This window comes from Bombyx mori, chromosome 22, assembly GCF_030269925.1.
Source record: "Bombyx mori chromosome 22, ASM3026992v2".
Classification (NCBI taxonomy): Eukaryota; Metazoa; Arthropoda; class Insecta; order Lepidoptera; family Bombycidae; genus Bombyx; species Bombyx mori.
In genome coordinates, this window is record NC_085128.1 from 2403419 (window position 1) to 2429188 (window position 25770).

The 25770-nt window shown below is 38.2% G+C and overlaps 1 protein-coding gene across 1 annotated transcript; it reads right to left on the reverse strand.

The window, feature by feature from the left end:
* Positions 1-14: 14 nt before the first annotated feature.
* LOC101742490 (X-linked retinitis pigmentosa GTPase regulator) lies at positions 15-18488 on the reverse strand. Its single transcript, XM_004924743.5, has 8 exons — positions 18387-18488; positions 7728-7853; positions 6670-6825; positions 6255-6410; positions 4369-4521; positions 3533-3856; positions 1503-2624; positions 15-175 (listed from the first exon to the last, which is right to left on the reverse strand). The coding sequence occupies exons 1-8, from the start codon at positions 18403-18405 to the stop codon at positions 63-65; spliced, it is 2169 nt and encodes a 722-aa protein (XP_004924800.1). The 5' UTR covers positions 18406-18488; the 3' UTR covers positions 15-62.
* Positions 18489-25770: the final 7282 nt, after the last annotated feature.

A 25770-nucleotide genomic window follows, 5' to 3' on the forward strand; every position in this document is an offset into this window, starting at 1 on the left:
TAATTAAACTATAGTTAAGAAGTAAGATTTTATTGCCAAAACCATACATGATGTAGCCGTTTTTACAATATAGTGCAGGTTCTAGAGTTTGTCTGGTTCCGTATCTCTGTTTCAACGGTTTCTTCAACTTTGTGAATCGACTCTTCGGCGTTGTCGATGCCTTTGTGAACCGTCTCTGCAAGAACAAAACGGTACAATGTTTCCTCTAAATAGTAGTTATTATCTGGCTACCGTTTATCTACTGTTAAATAAAGCAAGTAGCTAACAAGTTTGTTTAACGTCTCCATAACAAAAAAAATGCCATTAACAATTTAAAAAGAAAGTCTAAAACGCGTAAAATGATTTTAAAACTTCAGGTGTGCAAATACTAGTAACAATTAATAGTCTTACGGTAGGCAACAGTATGATTTGAAACCATAGTAAAAAAAAAGTTTTCGTTTGCACACCATCGAGGTATAAATAAATATCTTACAATTAAAATGGATTACATAAAATTATTTAAATTTAAAATACAATATAAAAGAAAATAATATAAGGAAGAATGATTTGTTTGTTTGTTTGTATTGAATACGCTACTACGCTATTTCCGAGTGACATAGGCTATAAATCATTTTTGAAAAAAATTTGGGATCCTTATTAAAACACCAATAATGTAAACCAAGGTTTAAAAAGTTCCTAAAATATTCTTTACATCGCGTGCTCTGCGAAAACTATTGATGATGGAATAAAATAATGTACTACGGCTTTGTAGAACACATTATTATGTACAAAAAAATGTCGCGACAGCATATGTCTAACTACTATAAAGTTATGCCGCAATAAGTGTTCTTTTATTTGAAAAAAATAAAACAACGTATTTGACGTTGTTTTATCGATGAAATTTTTGTTAAAGACCCGAGCGTGGTGGTAAGCGGCTGTCGAAGCCATTAACGCCATAGCAACATTAAGTGTCGATCAACTTTAGACGAGATGATGATATAATTGCATTTAAATAGCGAGCTTAGAGGTTACTTGTTAAATATTGCGAACTGATTTACATAAATAGAATAAAAGGAGCTATTTCGCCGGTTATGTTGAGTACAAGAGTGCTAATTTTGGAACGGGTGGTAGAATTATTCACATAAAGAGTTTTAACATTAATGAACTGTGTTATGGCGATATCTACTTAAGTTGATATAAATTAAAATTCATTTTCCATTCTTCATCGGCTCTAAACATCCTTCGAAGCGAAAAATATGACTGTTTTGTAGTAGAAGTAAACATGCCAATGACAGTATCGGTAATGGTATTCTACGGTACTTTTCATTTATTGTGGTTCCTGGGTACATGCTGTGCCGGTACTATATTACTTAAAAAATCAGTATCGCCCTATTTTATCTTTCGCATATAATAAATTATTCGAGACTTAGCTAGGAGACTTAGCTAGTAACACGAAAACTATTTCATAACTCAGTATTTTTTGCAAAAATATTATTATTCATCGAATCACATTAATAACTCACCAACAACTTTCTCTTCAATGACTTTGCCCTTCCCCATACAAGAGTTTTCCTTGTCTCGTATTGACTGAAACATCCTCGCAAATCGACCCTTCTCTTCCAATTTATTAACAACAACATCTGATTCTTCATTGGTTTCATCAACATGAGAGTCTATATGGTCCTCGCTCCTGACAATCGGCATAACGGCTTGTGTTTTAGCTGTCTTCCCAGCTTGAGGACTAGATTTATCCGATGCGCATGTTATTGTTTCGTTTTCGGACTGGCCTGTTTCACTTTTCTCGTCACTGTGCTTACTGTGAGCAGGACTGAGTTGTGATATATCGGGAACGTGGAGTAGTTCTTGCAATATGGGTGTTTTAGGCAGCGGGGAATTTGCAATTTCGACTACTTTATCAGGAACGGTCAAAATCTTTGTGACATCATCGCGCAGCCCTTTTGCATTTGCTTCCGTTTTGTGAATTACTTCTTCAATCACTTCCTTTTTCTCATGGACTGTATCGGTGACCTCTTTTACAGAATCATGAACATTTGTCTGCATATCGTCAAGCACCGTGTCCATAATTTCGACCACGTCCATAGCCGAGTCACCTGTGTCGGAAACACGATCAATGTTGTCTTTGTTTAGGTCAGCCAGGTCATGCGTACTTCCATTTTCAATTTCAAGGTCGTTTATGTTTACGATGTGTGATCCGCTCACGTTGGCCTCTAACGAGTCTATTGATCCGGATTCCTCGTTCGTGTTTCCATTCAAGTTATCCGCTTTCTGTTTGTCGTCCACGTTAGAGTTTGTCACGTCTTCAATTAAGAACGGATTCTCTTCGGTTTTGTTCATCGCTGGTATTTTCTGTAAGGGCGGTAATTCGGTGAGAGTTATTTGTCTGGTGGCTTCGTTAATAATGTTGAAATCGTTGTTCGTGAAGTCCGCGTTCGAGCCTTTGGTGGCCGTAAGTAGAGTGTGGCAGCCCCCACACGCCACATTGTCTACGATGTGCCCATTCATGGCGGTGACCCGTTTAGGGGTGTATTGATTGGGGACCACCTCGTTTGAGTTGGTGTCGTCGATATCTTCCAAACACAGTTTATTATGCCTCGACTCGCCGCACGTGTACAGTAGTCCGTTGTCTGAAATTCAAATATAAAACGGAAACGCTTGAAGCCTTTGGATGCCGATCGAATACTGAAGTTCTCGATACGAAAGAAGCATTGTTTACGTGTCAATAGTAATTAGTGCATTGGTGATTAAATACATTGTGAAGGGTCATAAAAACCCATCAGCGGATCGATAACAAGTTACATACACTTGTTCAGGGTTATGTGCAGGTTGTGTCATTGTTATAAATAGTTTGCCGATGAACATTGTTATTTAAAGAAAATATACATGTATTGTGCTCGATAATGGTGAATTATCTTAACTTTTTTTTTAAATAATTTTTAATGCATAGACAGTTGTCGTAGCTCACGGCTCATCTGGTGGGTTGTGCAATGGTACCACACACCATAAAATTTGAGATTTGCGCCATAATATACTATATTACGAAAATTTTTGTGGTTTTTTTTTATTACACGTTGTTATTCCTTCATCGTCGAAGTCATTCGTGAACTTAAGATAAGTACGCGTTTCGTACGTATTTAATTGGTACCTGCCTGCGGGATACGAACACTGATATAATCGCATCGCTTGATACGAGATTTTTTTTATTTTATTGCTTAGATGTGTGGACGAGCTCACAGCCCACCTGGTGTTAAGTAGTTACTGGAGCCCATAGACATCTACAACGTAAATGCGCCACACACCTTGAGATATAGTTCTAAGGTCTCAGTATAGTCACAACGGCTGCCCCACCCTTCAAACCGAAACGCATTACTGCTTCATGGCAGAAATAGGCGGGGTGGTGGTACCTACCCGTGCGGACTCACAAGAGGTCCTACCACCAGTAATCACAAGAGGTCCTACCACCAGTAAAAGCCAGTACACCAGGAGTGTTATAATTTAGGCCATAACGACTTTTTTAATGTAATTTAGTACGTACCAGTTACAAAAGCTGTATGCATTGCGCCACAGGCGACCAACTTTAGTTGGTATCCGTCGAACATAATGTCCATGTCAATTTCGCTAGGCTCAGTAACAAACTCGACCTCTCGAGGCATTCCCAGCTGACCCTTTTCATTGGAACCGAAGCCCAATATTTTAGATTCATCCATTGTCAGAAGGAACGTGTGTGCAGCCCCACAGCAGGCGCTCTTTATTGGAGTACTTATGGGCAAAACTTCCGGAACGTAGATGCTTGTGGCTATTTTCTGGATACCTAGTTTCTGATTTTCGTTGTCGCCAGTTACAAAGACTGCTCCTTTGGCTAGAAATATATGCAAACTAGCATTATAGGCGGTAATGTTTCAACAGTTATGGTTTTTATTGCTTTAATTAAAAGTTTTATCGATTTCAGATTGTATGGTCGACTTTTTGGGTTTTCAGCGCTCATGTTAATCGGTTACCAGAGTGGTTGTAGTGACAGACTCGGTAAAGTGCTTACTGGAGCGGTACAGATCGAAGTTTCAATTGTACGAAGTCTTTCTTCACATTTAAGCCACAATTTGTGACTGCTTAACGATAGAAATAGACAGAATAATAGTACCTACTGGTGCCGATTCACGATACTACCTACCAACCACCAGAAGCTATTGAGAAATGCTACTGCTTATTCTCAGACGTGAAGTTGAAGTCCCAAATGCCATCGCCATTATCAATGTCATTTCTGTATCTGTTATTAAGAAAATCAGGCTGTTACAATAGTATTTTGAATTTGTGGCTACAGGTACATTAAGAGTTAATTGAGCAATTTAAGTGAATTAACAAAAAATAACGTACTAGTTATAAAGACGGTGTGATAATACCCGCATTCGATGAAGGCTATCTTCTCCATGAACTTGAGTTCAGTGAACCGTACAGCGGATCGTGAGTCTTCGCCTAAACCGAGCTGCCCTTCGGAGTTGGAGCCGCACATAAACACGCGACCATCCTCTGTTGACCACGGTGCGACAATTATCAACATACAAAAATTGAGATTTTTCTAAATCCATCTAGTAAAGTTGTACACATTCTCTTCTAGTACATAATTATATCTACTTCGTAAAGAATGAGAATTTCAATGTATTTTTTTGTTGTATCATTGTTGTTTTTTATTGCTTTTGTAAGTAAGTGAGAGTAAGGCTCACTCGAGAGTAAGTAGTTATCGTCACCCAATGATATCAGCAATACCAGTGGTATAGCCAAACCGTCGCCCAAAACTGCTAAAACTGTTTTTTTGGCTTGGTAGCTAATCTGATAGGCTGGAAATTGTATGAGAAGACTGCTGCTCGGGACAGGACTAAGATGCATAAAAATGGTCGAAACAAGGGCTATTAAAATGCAGTGTATTCCGTCTAGAAAGGTTATCAGGCAGTACTCTTAGGGTTACCGAAAAGCACAGCCCATATCTCCTTCCAAGGACTTTTGCATTCAATGAAAAGGACACCAAAATCCTGTATGCGCTACGGTTTATACCGGTATATAATATTTAAAAGCCGTAGCGCATATAACAATAGATCATATGTACATTTTCATGGTAATGATAAGGTTATCTTATGTTTAAAAATTAGAGAAACGTGCAAAGTAGTATAGCAAGCATAATGAGATTGAGTAAGAAATAGGTGATCGATTTTAAAAAAAAAACGTAGCGATCAAACATATTCGCGCGGATTATATATTATATATATCACAATATGGACAAGATTAATTTGTAATGGTATTTTATATTTAAAAAAAGAAGATAACAGATGAGCTATGAAAGGAGAGAAAAAATCTAGTATTTTGTGCGGACTTTTGTAATTAAAGTCTGTCTGTCTCTCTTTTGCAATCATCGTTCTGTATACCTAACAATATATCTTTATATACAGTCAAACCTGGGTAAGTGAGAACTGGATAAGTGAGAAAACTCTACAAGTGAGAGTAATAGCCAGGACCCGTCATTTTAAGCTCCCAAAACCTCTATTAGCGAGAAACAGAAACCTCTGTAAGCGAGAGTCGTTTTTCCCTCATGGATGGTAAGTGAGACTGCTACGTATCTATACCTCTATAAGCGACAGTCGAACTTTATTTATTTATATTATTTAGGAGGAACAAATGACAAAACAAATTACAAATTTAACATCTGCTATTTTATGACTCATTCTTAACTTTCGTGGAACTTCCTACCATTGTTTTTGTATTGTTTTCTCGTCAATATTGAAACTATTCTATTTAATGGAACTAAATAACGTTGTTATTTTATCGCATTCTTTTCGAATGGACACGTGTGCCTGTGTACCGTCCTGTTTGTCGGACTTACTCCGTTTATCGTTAATTAATTGCGAAGGAAAGTTCTGTTCTACATCATGTCAAAACGGAAAATCAAAGAAGATGGCTTAGAATTACTAATCAGCCCGGCAGATGGCGCTGCAGTCGGTATCTTATCTATACTATTATATTATACGGTTATTTTCTATACTACAACTAAACGGCTGGATCGACTTGAATGAATTTTTGCAGGACAACGTCTGTCGGGCCGCTAGTCTCTTCTAAGTAACTAACGATGTTAGTAGCGCTGATGTCCCTGAGCGACGCTCACCAATAAGCATAATAGAGAACAAGTGGCGATGAATGAAATAAAATAAAATGAATAGATAGGCATTCGAGTAATGAAGACTGAATTTCAAGGCCATTTATTAAAAACCCACCAGTCAGTAGAGCCGTGTGGTTGCTTCCAGCGGATATCTGTTTCACGACTATGGGCTCCTCAAGTTCGACACTTTGCGGAACTGTGCTGTGTTCCATATCGCCGGTGCCGAGCTGCCCCTCATCGTTGCAGCCCACGGTGTATATAGCGTTTGTTTCTGCACAAAAAAAAGTTAAAGTGACAATTTCATTAGTGCCATTGTGATTTGAAACTCGCTGATAAGAAAAATAACGACATTAAATGCGAAAGAATGATGATGGGATACTTTGGAAGGTTTTAATTCTACTGCGTGGGAATTATGTATTTTATTTTAAACGCCCAAAGAAGTTCCAAAAAATAATCACCTATTGTCCTTTCCAAGAATTTTCCCGATGGATATTAAAATACATAATAACTGTGTTGTATTTTTTATTTACCTGTAACGAAAACGGTGTGCGCTCGTCCGCACGCAACGAACATTGTTCGCTGCGGTTTGAGCCATTTCACGCAACTAGGCCGCGTCACCTCATCTTTATGACCAAGGCCCAGCTGACCCCACGTGTTAGCTCCGAACACAAACACACGACCATTCTCTGTGTACCAAGAAAGCATAGCTTAATAATTTTTTTTTTTTATTGCCTTTGTAGGCAGACGGGCATACGGCCCACCTGATGGTGAGTGGTTACCGTCGCCCATGGACTTCAGCAATGCCAGGGGCAGAGCCAAGCCGCTGCCTACCTAATTGATCGCGTCGTTTGTCTACTGCAGCTTTTCCCAAAGTGGGCGATAACGTACCCTTATGGGCGTTGCAGGCCTAAAGAGGTGCCCAGAAAAAAACGAGGGCGTTGTGTAGAGGCTTGTGAGAGAAATTTGTAACTTTATCTAGGAGGACTCTTAGACACTGACTGAGTTCTCGCTATAGTGGTTTTAAAAGTAGATGAACAAAAGGGGGGCGCTAAAAAATAATTTATTCTCAAAGTGGGCGGTAGACAAAATAAGTTTGGGAACCTCTGGCCTAGTAGATAGTAATCTCAAGTTTGACTCTCGGTCGGAGTCGAAACCTTAGCTAAAGTCGTTGGGTAGTAGGGATTTGGTAGTAGTAGGGAACTATATATTATACTGAAAAATTTGGCACGCACTCGTTAAAGGCATAATGCTCAATTGACAGAGAATTTTTTTTTAAACGGTTTCCAGTTAATCTTTATTATGTTTTAGAAAAACTATAGAAAATTGCAAAATAAACATTTAAAGATTCTACACATATACGAGAAAAAAATATATCTGCATAGTACCTAAGGTGTGGACAGAATCACGTAAGAATATATCACAATGTATGTCTGTTTTGCTGAGTGGAATTTCAACTATATAGAAAGTTCATAGAAAAGAATTGTAGAGATGCGGATCTTGAATAAATAAATTATTAATTTTTTTTTTCTCACGATTGAAGAGTACAGTTGAGACAAGAGTGAGATTTTAATAAAAACAGTTTCCTTACGGCAAATCACAGCGCTGTGTTCGTCGCCGCAGGAAATAGCAACCACCGGATCGTTCTTGATGAAGAAGTGGCTCGGCTCGTTGTCCGCGAAGTGAGATTTGCCGAACGTGAATACGGCACCTGTGTCTGTACAAAAATATATTTTTCAACTCAACAGCTCAAACATGCCGCTTTTACTGCGAGACAACAGTGAGCAAAACGCGATTTTGATACGAGCGTGGGTCAAAGTAGCTTTTTAGTTTTTCAATCTTCAGTGCCATGAATTGACATTGTTCAGCCATAAATTGGAAACATTCGAATTTTACTATGCTCTGTCTCTTTCACGTGCTATAAACAAGCGAGTGAAAAAAACAAACCCCTTAGAAATTCGATTTTGGAATTCGACCTCAAAGAAAACACGTTCGGAAACGGGTAATACCCTAAAATTTAACGGTATTTGTAATAAAGAAATCACTTTTTTTTTCAATAGTTATTTTAATCTATTCCTGTTCATTTCTATGTCTCCTAAGTAATATGTGTTCTCACTGCTGAGGTGAAAAGTTATGTATGCTACACGAGAGCAAACTTTTTTGCATCTCTTGCTATTGAGTCCCTCGCTACGCTCAGGATTCATTCGCTTGCTCGCGACTGAAAATCACGACTCGAAACAAAAAACAACTTTACTCTCTTGTTGCACAAATAACTATTGTGGCATTGATAACGTACGTGCAGGCAGACCAGAAGTTGCCGATCATTTATGACCCTTAAGACTCCCTTGAACTTATAACGACGTAACACCAAACCCTTCCACCACCACCATCAGCTTCGGATGAAAGTTTGTCTGGAATCTGGTCGGCTTTATGAATTTGTGGTACTTTATATTCAAAATGACCAGCTTTTTAGTGTTTGGGCGGGGTATCACCAGTATACACCAATGGTAAGAGACTGCGAGATTTGAATTGGCTTTGATTTGATATGATTATACCCGAAATGTGTATTGTTTTAAAGGTATCTAGGTATGTCGTTTGAAGTCATGGTGGTCAATTTTTCTAATGAAACACGTACTTAACACGTGGTCACGAATCATTTCTTGCGATTAAGGAATAGCATATTGTGTTAAAAGTCGTTGGGTGTACGTATAATAAAGCTGTACTACGTGGGTTGGTATCATAACTCGAGTTTTTTCTACCATGAGATAATCATGAATCACGATTTGAAGTCTTGTGACCGCTGTAATTTATTAAAATTGAGATTTAGACCTTCTTATGAACTAAGATGGGTGGCGCCATTTAAATGGTGTCTATGGGTTTCGGTAATCGCTTCATACCAGTTAGCGTGTGAGCTCATTGACTCGGCTATGCAATTTGAAATATAAAGACTAAAAAAAATTTTTTCATCTGCAGATTTCGATTGTACTTTTAGGTACAATTGAGACGAATTTAAGGACTGCTACCGTGAGCTCTGTGAATAGCCGGGTTATTTACATTTAAAGCCGATACGGGCTCTGCGTCAAATGGATAAAGATATTTTTTGGGTTAGGTTTTACTTAGGGCTACCAGGATCCCTACTCCTAGTGTTAGAAGTAAAAAAAGTAGTGCCCATTCTTAGGACGTACGGCGTTTCTTGTAGATCAGAGCTTTCCAGTTTTTTTTCTCATAGACCACTTTCTAAATTTAACTGGTTCCGGTGTAAATTACCTGCGGCTGCATTTCTACCATATTCCCAAAACTCGAGAAAAAATGTGTAGATTACATACTCATTTTATGCTGTCAGCACTGTCAACTTAACACAAAAGTTTTAGTAGTAACGTCATAGTTAACACGAAAGTATAATAGTTTTTTTTAAATCATGTAATATGAGATGCTATGTATTTTTTCTTTTTTTAATATGTCGAAGCTTCTAGTTTTTTCTCTTGCTACTGGATAAGATATTTCGTTTCAAAACAAGCACTAACTTTGTACAACTTCTAGTTTTATATCATACCGATTATAAAATAAATATCTACATAAATATTAGTAAGTAAACTTCTCTAGTAATTCTCATTCTAATTAAAATATCATATCAAAATATAAATATCGCATAGAAACGAGACTGTCGACGATTTGTTACCAGAAGGTTCTTGGTTACTTTGGTCACATTGCTCGGCGGCCACCAGACAACCTTGAAAAATTGACTGTGGTGGGCAGGGTAGAAGGGAAAAGACCCGCCAGCCGGCCGCCAAACCGTTGGTCAGATCTGATAACTGCGCTCACTGGACTCTGTTGCGACCGCCCTAAGAGAAGCCAAAAAACCGAAGGAAATGGAAGCTGATGGTACAAAGAGCCACGAAGGGCTTTCAGGGACACGACCTTCAGCAATGAAGTATGCGACTAAGAAGAATCCCTTCTTTATTTCGCGTGAAAATCGTGTTTTTGGATCACTCGTAATTAACACCACAATTAAAACAATAGGAGCTTTATTGTTGCAGCGGCTTATACAGTTTTAAGTTAAGCCTTTTTTTTTTTCTCGTCGTTCGGCGGTAAAAGGTCTCGTGTCACAGACTATCTTCTTTTTTCCACCTCTCGTGCGCTCCGGCTTACACATCATAAAAAGGTGCGATCTTAAACGCCACAAGTGTATTGTTGCATGCAAACCACCTAATAACAAAACTTCTAACGGGTTGTTTAAAAATGCATGCTGAACTGAAGTTATTTTATTGATTTATTTATAACTTCTTATACTATAAAGTATAAAGGCGGACTTAATGCCATAGGCATTCTCTAACAGTCTACCTTAGGGGAGTGCAGAGATGAAGCTTGGTAGGTGTAGTTATGTAGTTATTAGTAAGTTATCGGTCAATGCTAAGCGAGTCTTTAATGTTATTCACTGCTCTTGCGATCGTTCATAATTTTTCATACTTTTTTCCCTACCTAATTTCCGGTTGCCTTAGAGACTGCTACTAGCTACTCACGAACCGGTAGGTGAGCTTATGGGCTAAACCCGAGACAGTTGCTAACACTGGCCTTACAAGAGCAGTTCTTCGCAGAATCTACCGCCGGATCGGAATCGTGACCCATCGAGAAGATCCGGCGAAAAACTCCGGCGAGTGGGTTAAATCTACGATTACTTATATTTGAGTCGTCTATTATCAAAGGTGGCAATCTGTGCATTTGGACAAAAAAAATTTATTGATATGTCAATACAGATTGATTTGAATATAATCGTCTCCTTCAAAGAATACGGTTCAAAGCCTGCATTAAATAAAGGTTAATACTTAACCTGTTATTTATCTAAGATGTCGTTCAGAAGAGTTTTGTGACTGCCAATGGAATACAAAGTCAATAATTCGTTTTTCTGATTTACCAATAATTATCCAAAAGTCACATTGCCGGCTTTGATAATAGTCGACTCATTTATGCTTAGCTTAGTTAATTGAACCAAAAACCGTTTCGATCGGTGGCGTGCCCAAAACCATCGTGTCGCGTGCCACTGGTTCGCTATCCCTAGTGATGATGATGAATAGGTTAAAATAGTTCAAAGTATTCAACATTAAAAATTAGTTATTTTACAAAAAATTCATTAATAAACATTTAATTTAATTTTTTATAAACACCTACAATGATGTTACATAAAATAATATTTCCGAGATATTTAATAACATTAAATCTACGTTTTTTTTTTATTGCTTAGATGGGTGGACGAGCTCACAGCCCACCTGATGTTAAGTGGTTACTGGAGCCTATAGACATCTACAACGTAAATGCGTCACCCACCTTGAGATATTAATGTTTTGTTTTCAATTTCAAACCAATTCGATCGCAGAAAGTGTATTCGTTGGACAGTAAGTAGTTGAAATTAGAAAAAAAAACATCACGTTTCTATTGAATTCAATACATGAAATGTGTCCCAAATGTATAATACCCTAAAATTCTGCGGTAATATTTATAGTACATTGACGTCATCGTCAAATTAAACAACCAGACTTCACTAAAGATTTGATTTTTCTTATCGCGTGTAAAATGTAAAAGAGCTTTGTTAGCGCACACGTAACATCCGTTGACCTTGCGGATTTTCGGACGTAGCCCTTAAAGATTGTTATCGAAGTTGTTAACATAAATAGTTTTATATTTGCTCGGTAATTTTATGTTTCATAGCATTTATTTGTTTCATCTGAATACGTAGGTAGGCTTCGAATAATTGTTAAGGACAGTGATTACGAGGGCATTTTAGTTTTTTTTTTATTGGTTAGATGAGTGGACGAGCTCACAGCCCACCTGGTGTAAAGTGGTTACTGGAGCCCATAGACATCTACAACGTAAATGCGCCACCCACCCCGAGACATAAGTTCTAAGGTCTCAGTATAGTTACAACGGCTGCCCCGTCCTTCAAACCGAAACGCATTACTGACTCACAAGAGTTCCTACCACCCGTAAACGTCAGTTTGTTCACTTGTTATATTGAAAATTATGAATTCCGATCAGCTTTCTAATGATGATTTAGGACGCTCTAAATGAATCCTGAAATTAGAGATGGAATACATAACTATATTCTAATTTTTTCCTTACGAATAACTGTCATAATTGTAACTTTATGCCATAAATGCTGTTAAGTATTGCACCTTGTTGAAAATTTTTACTCACAAAATTCATCATAGAGTGTTTATTGTATTTAAAAAAAAATTGGTTGGTTTTCTTCATCCAGACCCTTTATTACATATATTGGCGTATAATGTATGCATTTTTAATAATGAGAAATCGTGTTCTTGATACTTTGGTGAAGCCCGAAATCGCTTTTTATACGGTAGCATGCTTGCTCACAATGCTCTCACATTGCTACCGTCAAGGATGAAGTTGGGATTGTTATGTTTCAACCAGAGTCATCAGCGTATGACATGACTTGAGAAACGGAACATTATTACACTTTCCTTTTACTAGAAAAAAAGTAAGAAATTGTATTGAAAGTTTTTCCCAAAACAAATATAGGAAATGTACAATTTGAACAGCAGCTTCGCTGTGTCCCTGGCATTGTTGATGTCCATGAGCGACCGTGACTACGCACCATTCGGAGTTATGAGCTGCATATACCTCTACTTGAAGTGGTCGTGGCCTAAAGGATGCACCTAGTGATGCACCGATGTTCGAATCCCGCAGGCGGGTACCAATTTTTCTAATGAAATACGTACTTAACAATTGTTCACGATTGACTTCCACGGTGAAGGAATAACATCGTGTAATAAAAATCAAACCCGCAAATTTATAATTTGCGTAATCACTGGTGGGTCCGCATGGGTAGGTACCACCACCCTGCCTATTTCTGCCGTGAAGCAGTAATGCGTTTCGGTTTGAAGGGTGGGGCAGCCGTTGTAACTATACTGAGACCTTAGAACTTATATCTCAAGTTAGGTGGCGCATTTACGTTGTAGATGTCTATGGGCTCCAGTAACCACTTAATTGAGCTCGTTAACCCATCTAAGCAATAAAAAAAAAACTATAATCTAGAGAAGCTATGAAAAGTACTTTGTAAGAACTGGAGTTCTTACAGTCTACCTTGATACAGAATTGAAGTTACGGTGTCCATTTGTAGACGATACGTGTAACCGGGTCATGGATCCGGGTCAAACTGCCAGAGATTTCTACTGGCTATTGACCGTGGTTTCCTTGTTGACAAAAAGCCTGCATTCCATTATACAGGGCACGTTTGGAGTCGTTCTAAACTAAACAAACGCATGAAACCGTTTCGCTGGCTCTTCTATATTTTATCTATACTAATCTATACTAATACTAATATACTAATCTATACTATATATATAATATAATATAATAATATTATAAAGAGGAAAGATTTGTTTGTTTGTTTGTTTCGAATAGGCTCCGAAACTACTGGACCGAAATGAAAAATTCTTTTTCCATTAGAAGCCGACATTGACCCTGATGAACATAGGTTACTTTTTTTAACTTTTTTTTTTATTTTATTTTTTTGTTTCATGTGTGTTTTAATGTTTCCGAAGCGAAGCGAGGGCGGGTCGCTAGTAATATTATAAAGAGGAAAGATTTGTTTGTTTGTATTGAATAGGCTCCGAAACTACTGAACCAAATTGAAAAATTCTTTCACCGTTTGGAAGCTACGCTATTCCCGAGCGACATAGGCTATAATATTTTTTGAAAAAAATTAGGGATCCTTACTAAAACTCCAATAATGTAACCCAAGGTGTAAAAAAAATACCTAAAATATTCATTACATCACGTGCCCTGCGAAAACTATTGATGATAGATTAAAATAATGTACTACGACTTTGTAGAACACATTATTATTTACAAAAAGTGTCGCGACAGCATAATATGTCTAAATATTATAGTTATGCCGCAATTAGAGTTATTTTATTTAAAAAAATTAAAAACAATGTCAAATATTGTTGAAATATTTGTTAAAGACTCGAGCGGAGCCGGAGCCGGAGCTGCTAGTCGTAAGATAACAGTTAAATGTAATGCAATGTATGGATGGGTAAGTATAAGGTGAGGATAATGATAAGGATGTATTTCGATAATGCTTTTGAATTGAGCGCAATGTATAATATTAAAAATTAAAACGACGCGAAGGAGTTACGCGTTGACTGCGGCTTAATAAAATATGAACTTTCCAAAATACGGAATCCCACGATGATGAGATATCGTTCGTACTTTAAACAATATGGACCATGGATCATGAGCGATTGTGAGTCTATTACGTTGGAAGTGTGCTGCTCATGTGCCTTCGAAAAAAAAAAGAATAATTAATCATGCCTTGCTTTGTTCATTTTGTTATCTATTGCAATTAGTTCACGCTAGAAACATTAGCTAACATTTCACATACCTCAATTATGGATAACCAGATGATGACCGGTTTTTTTTTATAACGCCATCTTGATTAGTTGCCCTCAATTAAGAAAAATAGTATTATTATTTCCAAATAGATGTCGGGAACAGTTGATTATTGAAAACACGAATAAAACAACATTTTCTGAAAAGAAATCGTAGCTAGATCGATTTATCGCCCCGAAATCCCCTGTATACTAAATTTTATGAAAATCGTTGGAGCCGTTTCCGAGATTCAGATTATAAATATATATGTTAATATACAAGAATTGCTGGTTTAAAGGTGTAAGATAATGAAATATGAATTCTCAATAATAATTTTTTTGAGTAAAATACACGCAAAAACGTTTCTACTTTTCCTCGTCAGTATAAAGCTGTCATTCGATCTCTAATAAAACAGATACTTACTGTGTCGCTGAATAAAAAAACATCTGATAAAAACTTGAATCGCGCAAACGATAATTTCAAGAAATCCTGCAAATGAATTCCGACGAGCATTCAGACTGTCGATCTGCCTTTTTTTTTTTTTTTTTTTTTTTGGTCAGGAGGAAATCGCCGGACTTCCGCCCTTTTCTGGGGATACTGGGCGGGGTATGTCAGAGTCGAACTGACTAAAACCTCCTGTCGCTCAACAACCAACGTCCAAACCTCGCATGAGACAGAACTCATGAAAAGGCAAAGGGGGGAAAGTGAAGTGTTTAGTGCGGAGCACATCTCTCCCATCACCCTCCCCCTCGGGACGCCGGACTGGCGGTCGTCGGCGCCACGACCACCAGCCCTCTCGGTCGGCAGACTGTCCGAAGCCCGCCTAGATGGCGCCGGTTAGAGTGGGTTACCCTACGGAATACCCCGCTGGGCCAGAACCAGCATGGGTCGAGGATAGCCGGCCTTCCATCACCCGGATGCTCTTGCGTAAAACGCGTGCAGAGCAGCTTGCACGTCGTCTTCTTAGGCCCCCCTCGCCGGTCCCCAGACCGACATGTGAGGGGGACCCGAAACACTTAGAGGGCCAGGGCTTGGGCGAGATCCGCCTCCCTGGCCCCCGCTCGACGGCGGCGGGATTGTGCGTCTCTCACGCGCCCCGCCGCCTCCTTCTGCGAGATGGTGCACTCGCAGAAGTCGAGCATCGCCTTCCACGACTCGTCGTCGCCGAGCATCGATGCCACAACACTCGGCAACGACAAGTCGGTTCCTATTTTTGCGACGAGGACACGGCGCCACCCCTCCCATGCGGGGCAGGCGACGAGCGTATGCTCTGCCGTGTCCAAGTCGCAACCACAATGGTGGCACTCTGCCGTCGGCTCGGCTCCGATCCGGTGCAGGAACTCACCGAAACAACCATGCCCAGTGAGCACCTGCGTGAGCCGGAAAGTGAGGCGTCCTCTGTCACGATTCACCCAATCCACAAGGACCGGGCGAATCGCCTCGACGGTCCTACGACCAGCCGAAGGATCGGCCAGCCGTCTGGACCATGACTCCAGCACGGACCGCCGAGATTGGCCCCTCCGCGCTCTGACCACACTGGGGCTGGGACGCGCCACGCCCCGGGCACGAAGGTCAGCCCGCCACTTATAGTCAGCGGCGAGCGCCTCCGCTTCCAGAACCCAAGGCGGCGTCCCAGCCAGTACACACGCCGCCTCAAAGGAGATGGTGCGATAACCACGGATGACCCTGACCGCGATGGTGCGTTGCGGCCGTTGCAGCAGCTTCGCCACCCCCACGGCCAGGGACTGGCCCCACACGGGCGCCCCGTATAGGGCCATTGATCGCACCACCCCCGTATAGAGACGGCGCGTCACCTGGTCAGGCCCCCCGACGTTGGGCAGAAGCCGGCTTAACGCGCCGGCCACCCCCAACAAACGAGGGACCAGGTTCTGAAAGTGAGCACGGAAGGTCCAACGACTGTCCAGAATGAGGCCGAGGTACTTCAACTGCACCCCGACCCCGATATGGACGCCTCCAACCACGATATGGGCATCGACAGGTGGCACTCTCCGGGGCCTGTGGAACCACATGGCCTCGGATTTACTGAGCGCCACGTCGAGGCCCAATCTCCTAATTTTGCCGACGACATGCGCCACCCCAGCCGTAGCAAGACGGGCAGACTCAGCAAAACTCCCCCCCCGGGCCACGACCAACGTGTCGTCTGCGTAACAGATAACGCTCAGGCCCGGGAGGAGGGCACCTCTCAGCACCCAGTCATACCCGATATTCCACAAAAGGGGGCCGAGCACCGACCCCTGTGGAACACCGCGCACGACCGGGAACCGGTGCAGGATCCCACCGTGTCCGGTACACGTGACCGATCTGTCCTCTAAGTAGGAACCCACCAGCCGGCGAAGGTAGGGGGGCACTCTATGTCGTTCCAGCGCCCCCCCTATCACGGACCAGGGCAGGGTGTTAAACGCATTGGCGATATCGAGCGACACCGCCAAAGCCACCCCACCCCTGGAGACGGCCTCCTCCGAGAGGGCCCGCACGCGAAGGATCGCGTCTACCGTTGAGCGGCCCTCTCGGAAGCCATACTGCTCCGCCGACAGATTGTCGATCTGCCTAGAGAAAACACGCACTAGTTAGATGGACTCGTTTTTTATATAGGTTAATACAGAATCAATTGAAATTCACATACGATTGCGGATGTTTCTACTGTCTGATTTTCTATGTTATTTTAAGCATTTAACTATACTAGAGGTCCCGCAGTAGTCGAAATTCGACTATAATTAATTGGAATTGTAAGTTTGTACTTTATTATGATTGTAATTTTATACTTCTATAATCACAAATTTCGCCAAGGCTACACTATAAAAATATTAATAAAGACAAACAATATTTAATCTATTCTCAATTTGACCACAGACGTCAAGAACAAAAGTTTGACAATGAATAGTATGCATGCGTGTGTGCGTCAAATACATGGTATGTAGTGTGTGTAATGTTTTCTTTATTGATTTAATGTATCTTTTATGCATTATTTTAAAAAAATATTAGCATTGTGCACTTCTTCTCTATATTCTCTATAAGTGTGGAAAATTTCATACTTTTCCGTCTGCGCAATTTTCGTAAAAAGGGATACAAAGTTTTTGCTTCACGTATTAGTATATAGATTTTCTTTTACTTCCCTATTAAATATACAATAGATGATTTGTAATAACTAGACTGCAGACTTCAAGTTATTTTAATTGTTACTATGTAAATAATACGTGCAGACTACAAGCAAATCGATTACTCCCGATAAACACTACGTGAATGCTACAAATTAATACAAATTAATTAGATAATTTTATCTTCAGTTTTTATGTAGACTTCAATAGACAAATGGTTTTAATGAAATTTATATTGACTGAAAATTAATATTAACAAAAAAAAATCGATTGTTGCAAGATCTAAGCGTAGAATGATTAATAATATTCTAGATGGAACCATTTTCGTCTGGACAAAATCATAGTTAATGAATTTCGTATTGAAAAAATTAAACCTAAATGACATTACAGTTGTGTGTGAAATCCTAAAATATAATGTTTATTTTAGGGACGTTTTTAATACGCTTTTATTAGCTTCAGACGTATGTATGTTTGTAACGGAATCTTTGAAGATGATTTTGACCCCCTTCAAAACGTCGGATTAACTCGAAATTTGGTATACTTATTAAGGACCGTGAGGAGAAGGGCTATTTTGATAATATTCTGAAAAGCACCCAGTTTTTTTTTTACCATAAAATCATTTTTTCTTACACTATTTTTCATTCAATATTAATTTCTATTTTTTAGTTGGATTTTCCATAAAAGCGTATTTTGTTAGTTTTTTTAAAACTATTATTTATTATAGTCTGAATTGAATATGCTAGCTTTACCTGGTATATCATCGGTCATGTTGGCTGTGTTTGTCGACTAATGTTCTACGTTCACTTGACCCATGGTCACGGATCGACCGGTCGAGCGCGGGGCGAAAACTGACCGCTACTCGTCATGCCACCCCTTGGCTTCATGCTACCACTATTTCACATAGATGTAGCTATTCGTGAAAGCGGTAATTTCATGATTTTTTTTGTTAACATTTGTTATTTATATTTCACGCTAACCACTGCAAGACGAGTTGATATTAGTCATAGTTTAAAAGTTTTCTAATTTTTTATTTCTATGAAATTCTATTATGTGAAATGGCAATGAAATGCGTTTATTTCAGGCAACTTAAGCCCATAAAATTTCACACATAATGTTTTAATCAAAATACAATAAAATTAAAATTAAAATTTTATCAGAATTCTTAAAAATTTAAAAAAAAAAAAAAAACCATATCAAATTAAATGAATATTTATAAAATGTTATATATAATGATTATTTGATGTAGCATACTGTAGGCCATCATTTTATTAATCACACACTAGCATTGATCATTGATAAGATTTTGGGGCAGTTTTCAGTAATCTAATTGTAGTTAGCGGTAGAAAACTATATGGTTGTGTCCGTATCGTTGCTGACGTTCACAAGTGGCTGTAACGACTTACCACCAGATGAACAGGCTTGCCTGCCTACAGTGGCAATAAAAGAAGAAACGCTTATATGAGAAATGTTGTAAATGTTTGTGTACCTGCAGTGGAACAGAGTAAGCTTTGAAATACCTGTCGAGGTTTACGCGAATAACAAAACACATTGATTTTAAATCAAACTACAAATATTCAACTATATCTTGTTAATTCTATTCCGTAAGAACTATATCCCTGTTCGATGTTATTGTTGTCGAAATCGCAGGCAACCACGAAAAAAGAACTACCTCACCCCCCTCTTAATTCACAATTAGTAAAGATAGTCGATTTGTTAGAAACTTTTCCAGAGGTCTACATATTTTTGCGGCTTTATCGTGTTTTAGTTATAGGCTTATCATGGTCTTCATAAACATTTTACGATCGTTTTCTTTATAACATATAGAATATTCTTATCTTCTAATTAAATATCAGATAACTTATCTTATTCATTCCTTGCATCATAGGGTGGTTTTCTTGGGATATAATCATGGTGGGTTCCCACGTAGTAAATAAATAATAATTAAATAAATAAAAATAAATAGTAAATAAATAATTAAAGTAGAATTTTTGAATAGAATATTTGTGTACAAATGAGAATCTAAAGTTTCATACTTTGAAGAAGATGAAGAATTCACTCACGCAGTCAATCATTTCAAGTATCAGCAATTCTAAATTTAAATAAATTAAATTAATTTAAATAATTGAAATTATTAATTTTTCTTGCTCATGTCTATATCTTCGTGCTCTAAATACAACATTATATATATACACTTTCACATAACCGCTTATGCTAATTATGTCTTCAATCAAATCAGCCTACATCACTGATTGTCCTTCAAACTAGGTTTACGAAGCTTGCCGATGTCGAACTCCCCTTGACCCCCATGCATCGATTAATGATTGCGATAGAACAGAAATACTCTGAACCGATATTAAATGAAAAGAGGTTTTCAATTAGAGCATTCTTCGTATCCCGATCCATTGTTATTTGGATCGCGATTTTCTCGAATGATCATAGTAAAGAAACAGTTTTCTAGTCTCTTAGATTGGAAGACGAGGTAATGGTATGATCACAACAGGCTTAATCGATATTCATTTAAACTTGACTGTACGTGCACCATAAAAACTATCTCACGATCGCTGTTGATCTTCATCATCATTTTCATCATCATCATCATTATCATCATCATCATCAGCCTTTATCTGCCCACTGCTGGACATAGGCCTCCGCCCAATGCCTTCAACATAATGCGGTCCTCCGCCTTCCGTATCCAGCGACTTCCCGCCGTGCGTGTTGATCATGGACGTCAGCAATATCAGATGAACAACCAAGCAACTGTGTACCGTTTAGAATTCCCTTCAAATCAAAGTGTATGGGAAACACCATGGTAAGAACGATATTTGGAGACGTTGTTTGGAAGAACGCAGGGGTTTCAAGTACTATGGATGAACTCGGCTCCAGTACAGGGTTGTGTCATGGTAAAAAGGTGACGACGGAATAATCTTAAGCAATTTTTCAAAGCACACACACATACACACATTGAGAAACATTTAATAAATTTAATCACTAATAACTATTTTACTTTGATTTTCTAAATATATAGATCATAAGTGCTTCGAGTTATCGACCTAGTCTATGGTTTAAGTCGTAATTTGTGAAGCTCTATAAATCGCTTATCACAGTTCAGAGAACTCGAAATAGCCAAGGTTATTTGCCATAAAACCTACCATAAAATAATAGAATGAATGAAACCACTTAAGTGTTTTAGCCTCTCGGTGCGATTCGTATCGGATAGCGGAGGAACAACCCCCCTGCATTGTTAAACAGTTCTGCGTAGAACACTCAAAATGGCAACGAACTTGTTTTGCTTGCGTCACAGACCAACATTGGGTTCAGGAATAAATTGTTATTGAGAGTGAGAGATAGTGAGAATACACTTTATTGCATATCAAAACCAATTTACATTCAAAAAACAATCAAAAAAGCAAATACATTTGTACAATGGCGGTCTTATCGCTAAAAGCGATCTCTTCCAGACAACCGTTTAATTTACAGAAGTTCTGGAAAATTTAAAAATGTAGTGGGTATGTCGCGGTGTCCTATAGATTATTATAAAAATATATATACATAAAATAAACAAAATATATACCGTTTATATAGGTATATTATAATGTGAAATATATAACTAACTGATTTAAATACCAATATACATACTTACATACATATTATTATAATAAATTGTTATTGAATGTAATTTTGAACAGTAAGAAGTAAGAACTCATTGAGAAAACTTTATTATAGAGCATTAATTACAGATTCGTGACGGCCTGCGAGGTTTTGTACTATTAAAAATGAATTAAAATTGTATACTTAAAAACATCTAACACTAAAAAATTAAACTACATAAATAGAAATTGAATTTCTAGAATAGCATCGATCATTTCAGAACTTGCCTAGGTTTATCAACACTGAAAGAGTCTCTCACGCGAGATTACTATCTGTTTGAAAAATATCCGTAGCTATTAAAAAAGTATTAATTTTTTGTTCATTTTACGTTTTTTACAGGAATAGATTGGTTTAATTAATGATTGCCTGTTGTTTAAGATTTAGAAAAATATAGATATTTTTAATGTACCCTATCTTCATATTGCATGATCGCCTAATTTAGAAAAAATTAAAATGAACTAAAAAACGACATAGCTTTTGTACTAAAAGCGTGTGTTTTATATTTTTAATCAGAAAGCGCATTTGTGAGCTTTCTTAGGTCAATCTATCAAATTCATAACCACTTTCACTCCATTTAAAGTTCATGATGGTCTATACGATATTTGTGCTACCTTACAACTGATAGTAAAATAAAAGACTCATTTCGCGTGTTGTTATGAGTAATCACGTAATTAAAGCAATAAGGTTAGGCCTATCTGAAGCAATAATAATTAAAGGCTCTGAAACTTCTTTGGAATCGTTGTGATTTCAAACACGATGAAACGAAATGAAACGAAACGAAAAAATAAGTCCATAGAGACACAAACACATAAATATATAGGATTCAGCCGGTGAGAGAATGAGATAGAACACATTATACGTGAAGTTAAAATATCAATTCACAGAGGGCGCTACCTCATACTATAAAAGATGATTTACGATTAATTCTATTTAGTTTGTTATCAACAGATGTTTCTGTACGTAAATTCAACAATTCCTGCATCGCGGTGACGAGATGTTACACAGTTGATAGACGTTCTCGTATTTCTCTTGCTAAATCATACTTACCTGGCGTAGGGATACCGTGATCATGCACTGTCATGCAGGCGGTTCCCCCAGGGTGAGGCTGTTCCATAGCACTGCGGAGTGGTTGACCCTTGCGATTATTTTAATTTTTTTATAAGTTTCACTTCTACCGTGTGTGACTTGCACACACACTAGACTTGCGCAAAACATCACTTGCCAATGTAATGTGATATGACATCACTTTTACAGACAGGTGATATTACTCGAAAACATTACACATCACTCTTAACATTACTCGGTGCGTTCAATAGATACTGTGACGACGAATACATTGTATCTATACACCCGAATCATTACTTAAGTGATGTGTTCATACACATCACTTAGGTAATGATTCGGGTGTGTCATTACAGTAGTGTATTACAATACAAAGTAGACATGCGCAAAACATCACTTCCCAATGTAATGTGATATGACATCACTTTTACAGACAGGTGATATTACTCGAAAACATTACACATCACTCATAACATTACTCGGTGCGTTCAATAGATACTGTGACGACGAATACATCGTATCTACTTATACACCCGAATCATTACTTAAGTGATGTGTTGATACACATTACTTAGGTAATGATTCGGGTGTGTCATTACAGTAGTGTATTACAATACAAAGTATGAACTTTGTATTGTAATACACTGTTATATTACTTGACAGAGATTGACTTACTTAATAATATAATAATTTTATTTTTTACTTAATATAATTTATTGTGGGATGAACGGATTTCATATGGCGACTTAGACTGCAAATTGAGCTCGACAATAATGTTAATTAATATATTATACGAGGATGCATTGTTTCGGCGCGATATCTTCAAAGTGCATCCAAGGAGGACTGTACTTTCATTTAGACGCCGTTATTTCTTTCACTTATTAAACACGCATTAAAACAAATAATAAAACTATCTTCAAACAAGTGCTTAAGTAATTCAAATCAAACACAAAAATTAATATGAAATATTACTAAACAATTACGAGCGACTAGCGATTTTACAAAAGTTGCGAATAAAAAATTAAGTAACTACTTGCGGGGAACTACCGGCTGGCCGCATGAAAAATATAAACACAAATACCTATATTAAAATTCAGACGTACCATAGGTATAAAAATGTACCTAGCGGCCAGGGCATACGGTTCAAAATCACTAGGAATAATTCCGTGTCTCTTGCTCATTTATTTTGCGTCGATCGGTCTGTCTCGCTCGCTCGGTTCCGTTCGTGTATTAAGCAACATTACACGACAAAGAAAGAAACATGTTGGGTGATAGTGTGATGTTTGTTTCCTTCGCGTAATGTGTGATGTTGCATTACATCGTAGGGTAATATTACCCGAGTAATATCACTCGCATTACTTACACATGTCTAACACACACACACACACTTTTTTTTTTTTTTTTAAATACCTTTGTAGGCAGACGAGCATACCGCCCATCTGATGGTTAGTGGTCACCGTCGCTCATGGACGTCAGCAATGCCAGGGGCAGGGCCAACTGAGCCAAGCCGCTACCTACCATTAATTTCACAAGTGTTTATTATTGTCCCCAATTCGCGATTGTAATTGTGAAGAGCTGTTCAGTTGATGAATGAATTTTTGATTTATAACTGCTTTATGAATTTGGCATTGGCGTTAATATAGTCAAGGGGCCCTTTAAAGTGCTTGAAGAAATGAATACTAGTCCTTGGATCTAATTATTTTGACTTTCTGTTCATGGTAAAACTTATCGAAGCCAATTCCACTCTCCTGTTTGAATTTACACTTACATCAATCAAAATCAATAAATAAATTATTAACAAGGATCTTACATTCGTACCTTTGCTATGTTGTATTATGATGTTTTAGTATCTTACGGTACCGCATAATATCTTACTATCCTTAAATATCATACATCATCCTTTACAGAAACTTTTTTTTATTGCCCTTGTAGGCAGACGAGCACACGGCCCACCTGCTGGTGAGTGGTTACCGTCGCTCATGGGCTTCAGCAATTCCAGGGGCACAGCCAAGCCGCTGCCTACCGCTTAATACTCTCCACAAGCCTCGTTTGAAGAAGGACATGTCATAGTGCTCGGAAACTACCGTGGAGGGGAAGCTCATTCCATAGCCGGATGATACGTGGCTAAAACTATATATAATATGCATCCAGTCTCAAAACAGCGTTTAAAAGGTGAATTAATTATAGTACTTTAAGAAGAAGCAAACATTTTGAGTTCTGTCTTGTCGTGTAACATTAATATATTACTAAACATCCCCTAAGTAAAAATTTCACGTCCCTAATATAGAAAACATTAATTGTTATATGTTATGAAATTACATTCTTGTAAAAATAGAATTCTTTTGTTTCTGACGCTGTATACAAGCACGTTTGGTGTATGGTGATATTGTTTGTTACGCCGGTCACCATGGCGACGGTATCGGTTCATCTAGATGGAAATGACTCCGGTCAATGGGTCGTTGATCTTTTGCGGATTCAAGCTAGCCCTCGCGCGGTTAAAGTGAAAAGGAATGTGTTGATTAACATTTTTATTGGCGTTTTTTGAGCAGACTAGCTCAATTAGAAAACTACACTACAAGCTAGAGTGCATGATTTGTTTTGCATCAGAAATTTATAAGAACTAGTGGTCCCGCACAAGTAGAAATTCGGCTATAATAAGTTTGAACATTATTATGGTTCTACTGTCTTTTGTCAAAGAGTATTTGTTTCTATAATCATAGATTTCGCCAAGACTACACTATAGACTATAGGCAAATAATATTAAAGATAAACAATGTTAACCTATTCTCAATTTGACCACAGACTTTAAGCACTAACAAAAGTTTGACAATAAACAAAGAGTATATATATGTATGTGTGTGTGTCAAATACATGGTAGTGTGTGTAATGTTTTTTTGAATTAATGTATTTTTAATGCATAATTTAAAAAAAATATTAGCACTCTGCACTCCTCTATATTTTTTATAAGTGTGGGAAATTTCATACCTACTCCTCCGTCCTCGCAATTTTCGTAAAAAGGGGTACAAAGTTTTTGCTTTACGTATTAATATACTTAGGTAGGTATAGATAGCAGTAATGTTTTATACAGGGCCCACCATCTTTTTACCATCTGTAGTAAAGCATGGCCCATTATTATTATAAGAGTCGTAGAGGCGTAGCGCTAGCTAACATACAATACAAGGTATTTGACAGATGTCTGAATGGCACTAATGATTATTTTCAAATAAATTTGTTTATATACGTACCTTGCCCACTGAGTTTCTCGCCGGATCTTCTCAGTGGGTCGCGTTTCCGATCCGGTGGTAGATTCTGCGAAGCACTGCTCTTGCTAGGGCCCGTGTTAGCAATCTCCCGGTTTGAGAGCTCACCTACCCGTTAAGGAGAAGCTGAAATAGCCTCTCAAGGCTATCAGCATAGGTAGGA

What these genes read in the sequence shown, in the direction of transcription:
- LOC101742490 (XM_004924743.5), bottom strand. An exon ending in TCACACCGTCTTTATAACTA is followed by an intron (nt 3,857 to 4,368) that starts GTACGTTATTTT and finishes ATATATTTCTAG; the next exon opens with CCAAAGGAGCAGTCTTTGTA. An exon ending in CATTGAAGAGAAAGTTGTTG is followed by an intron (nt 176 to 1,502) that starts GTGAGTTATTAA and finishes TTGTTCTTGCAG; the next exon opens with AGACGGTTCACAAAGGCATC.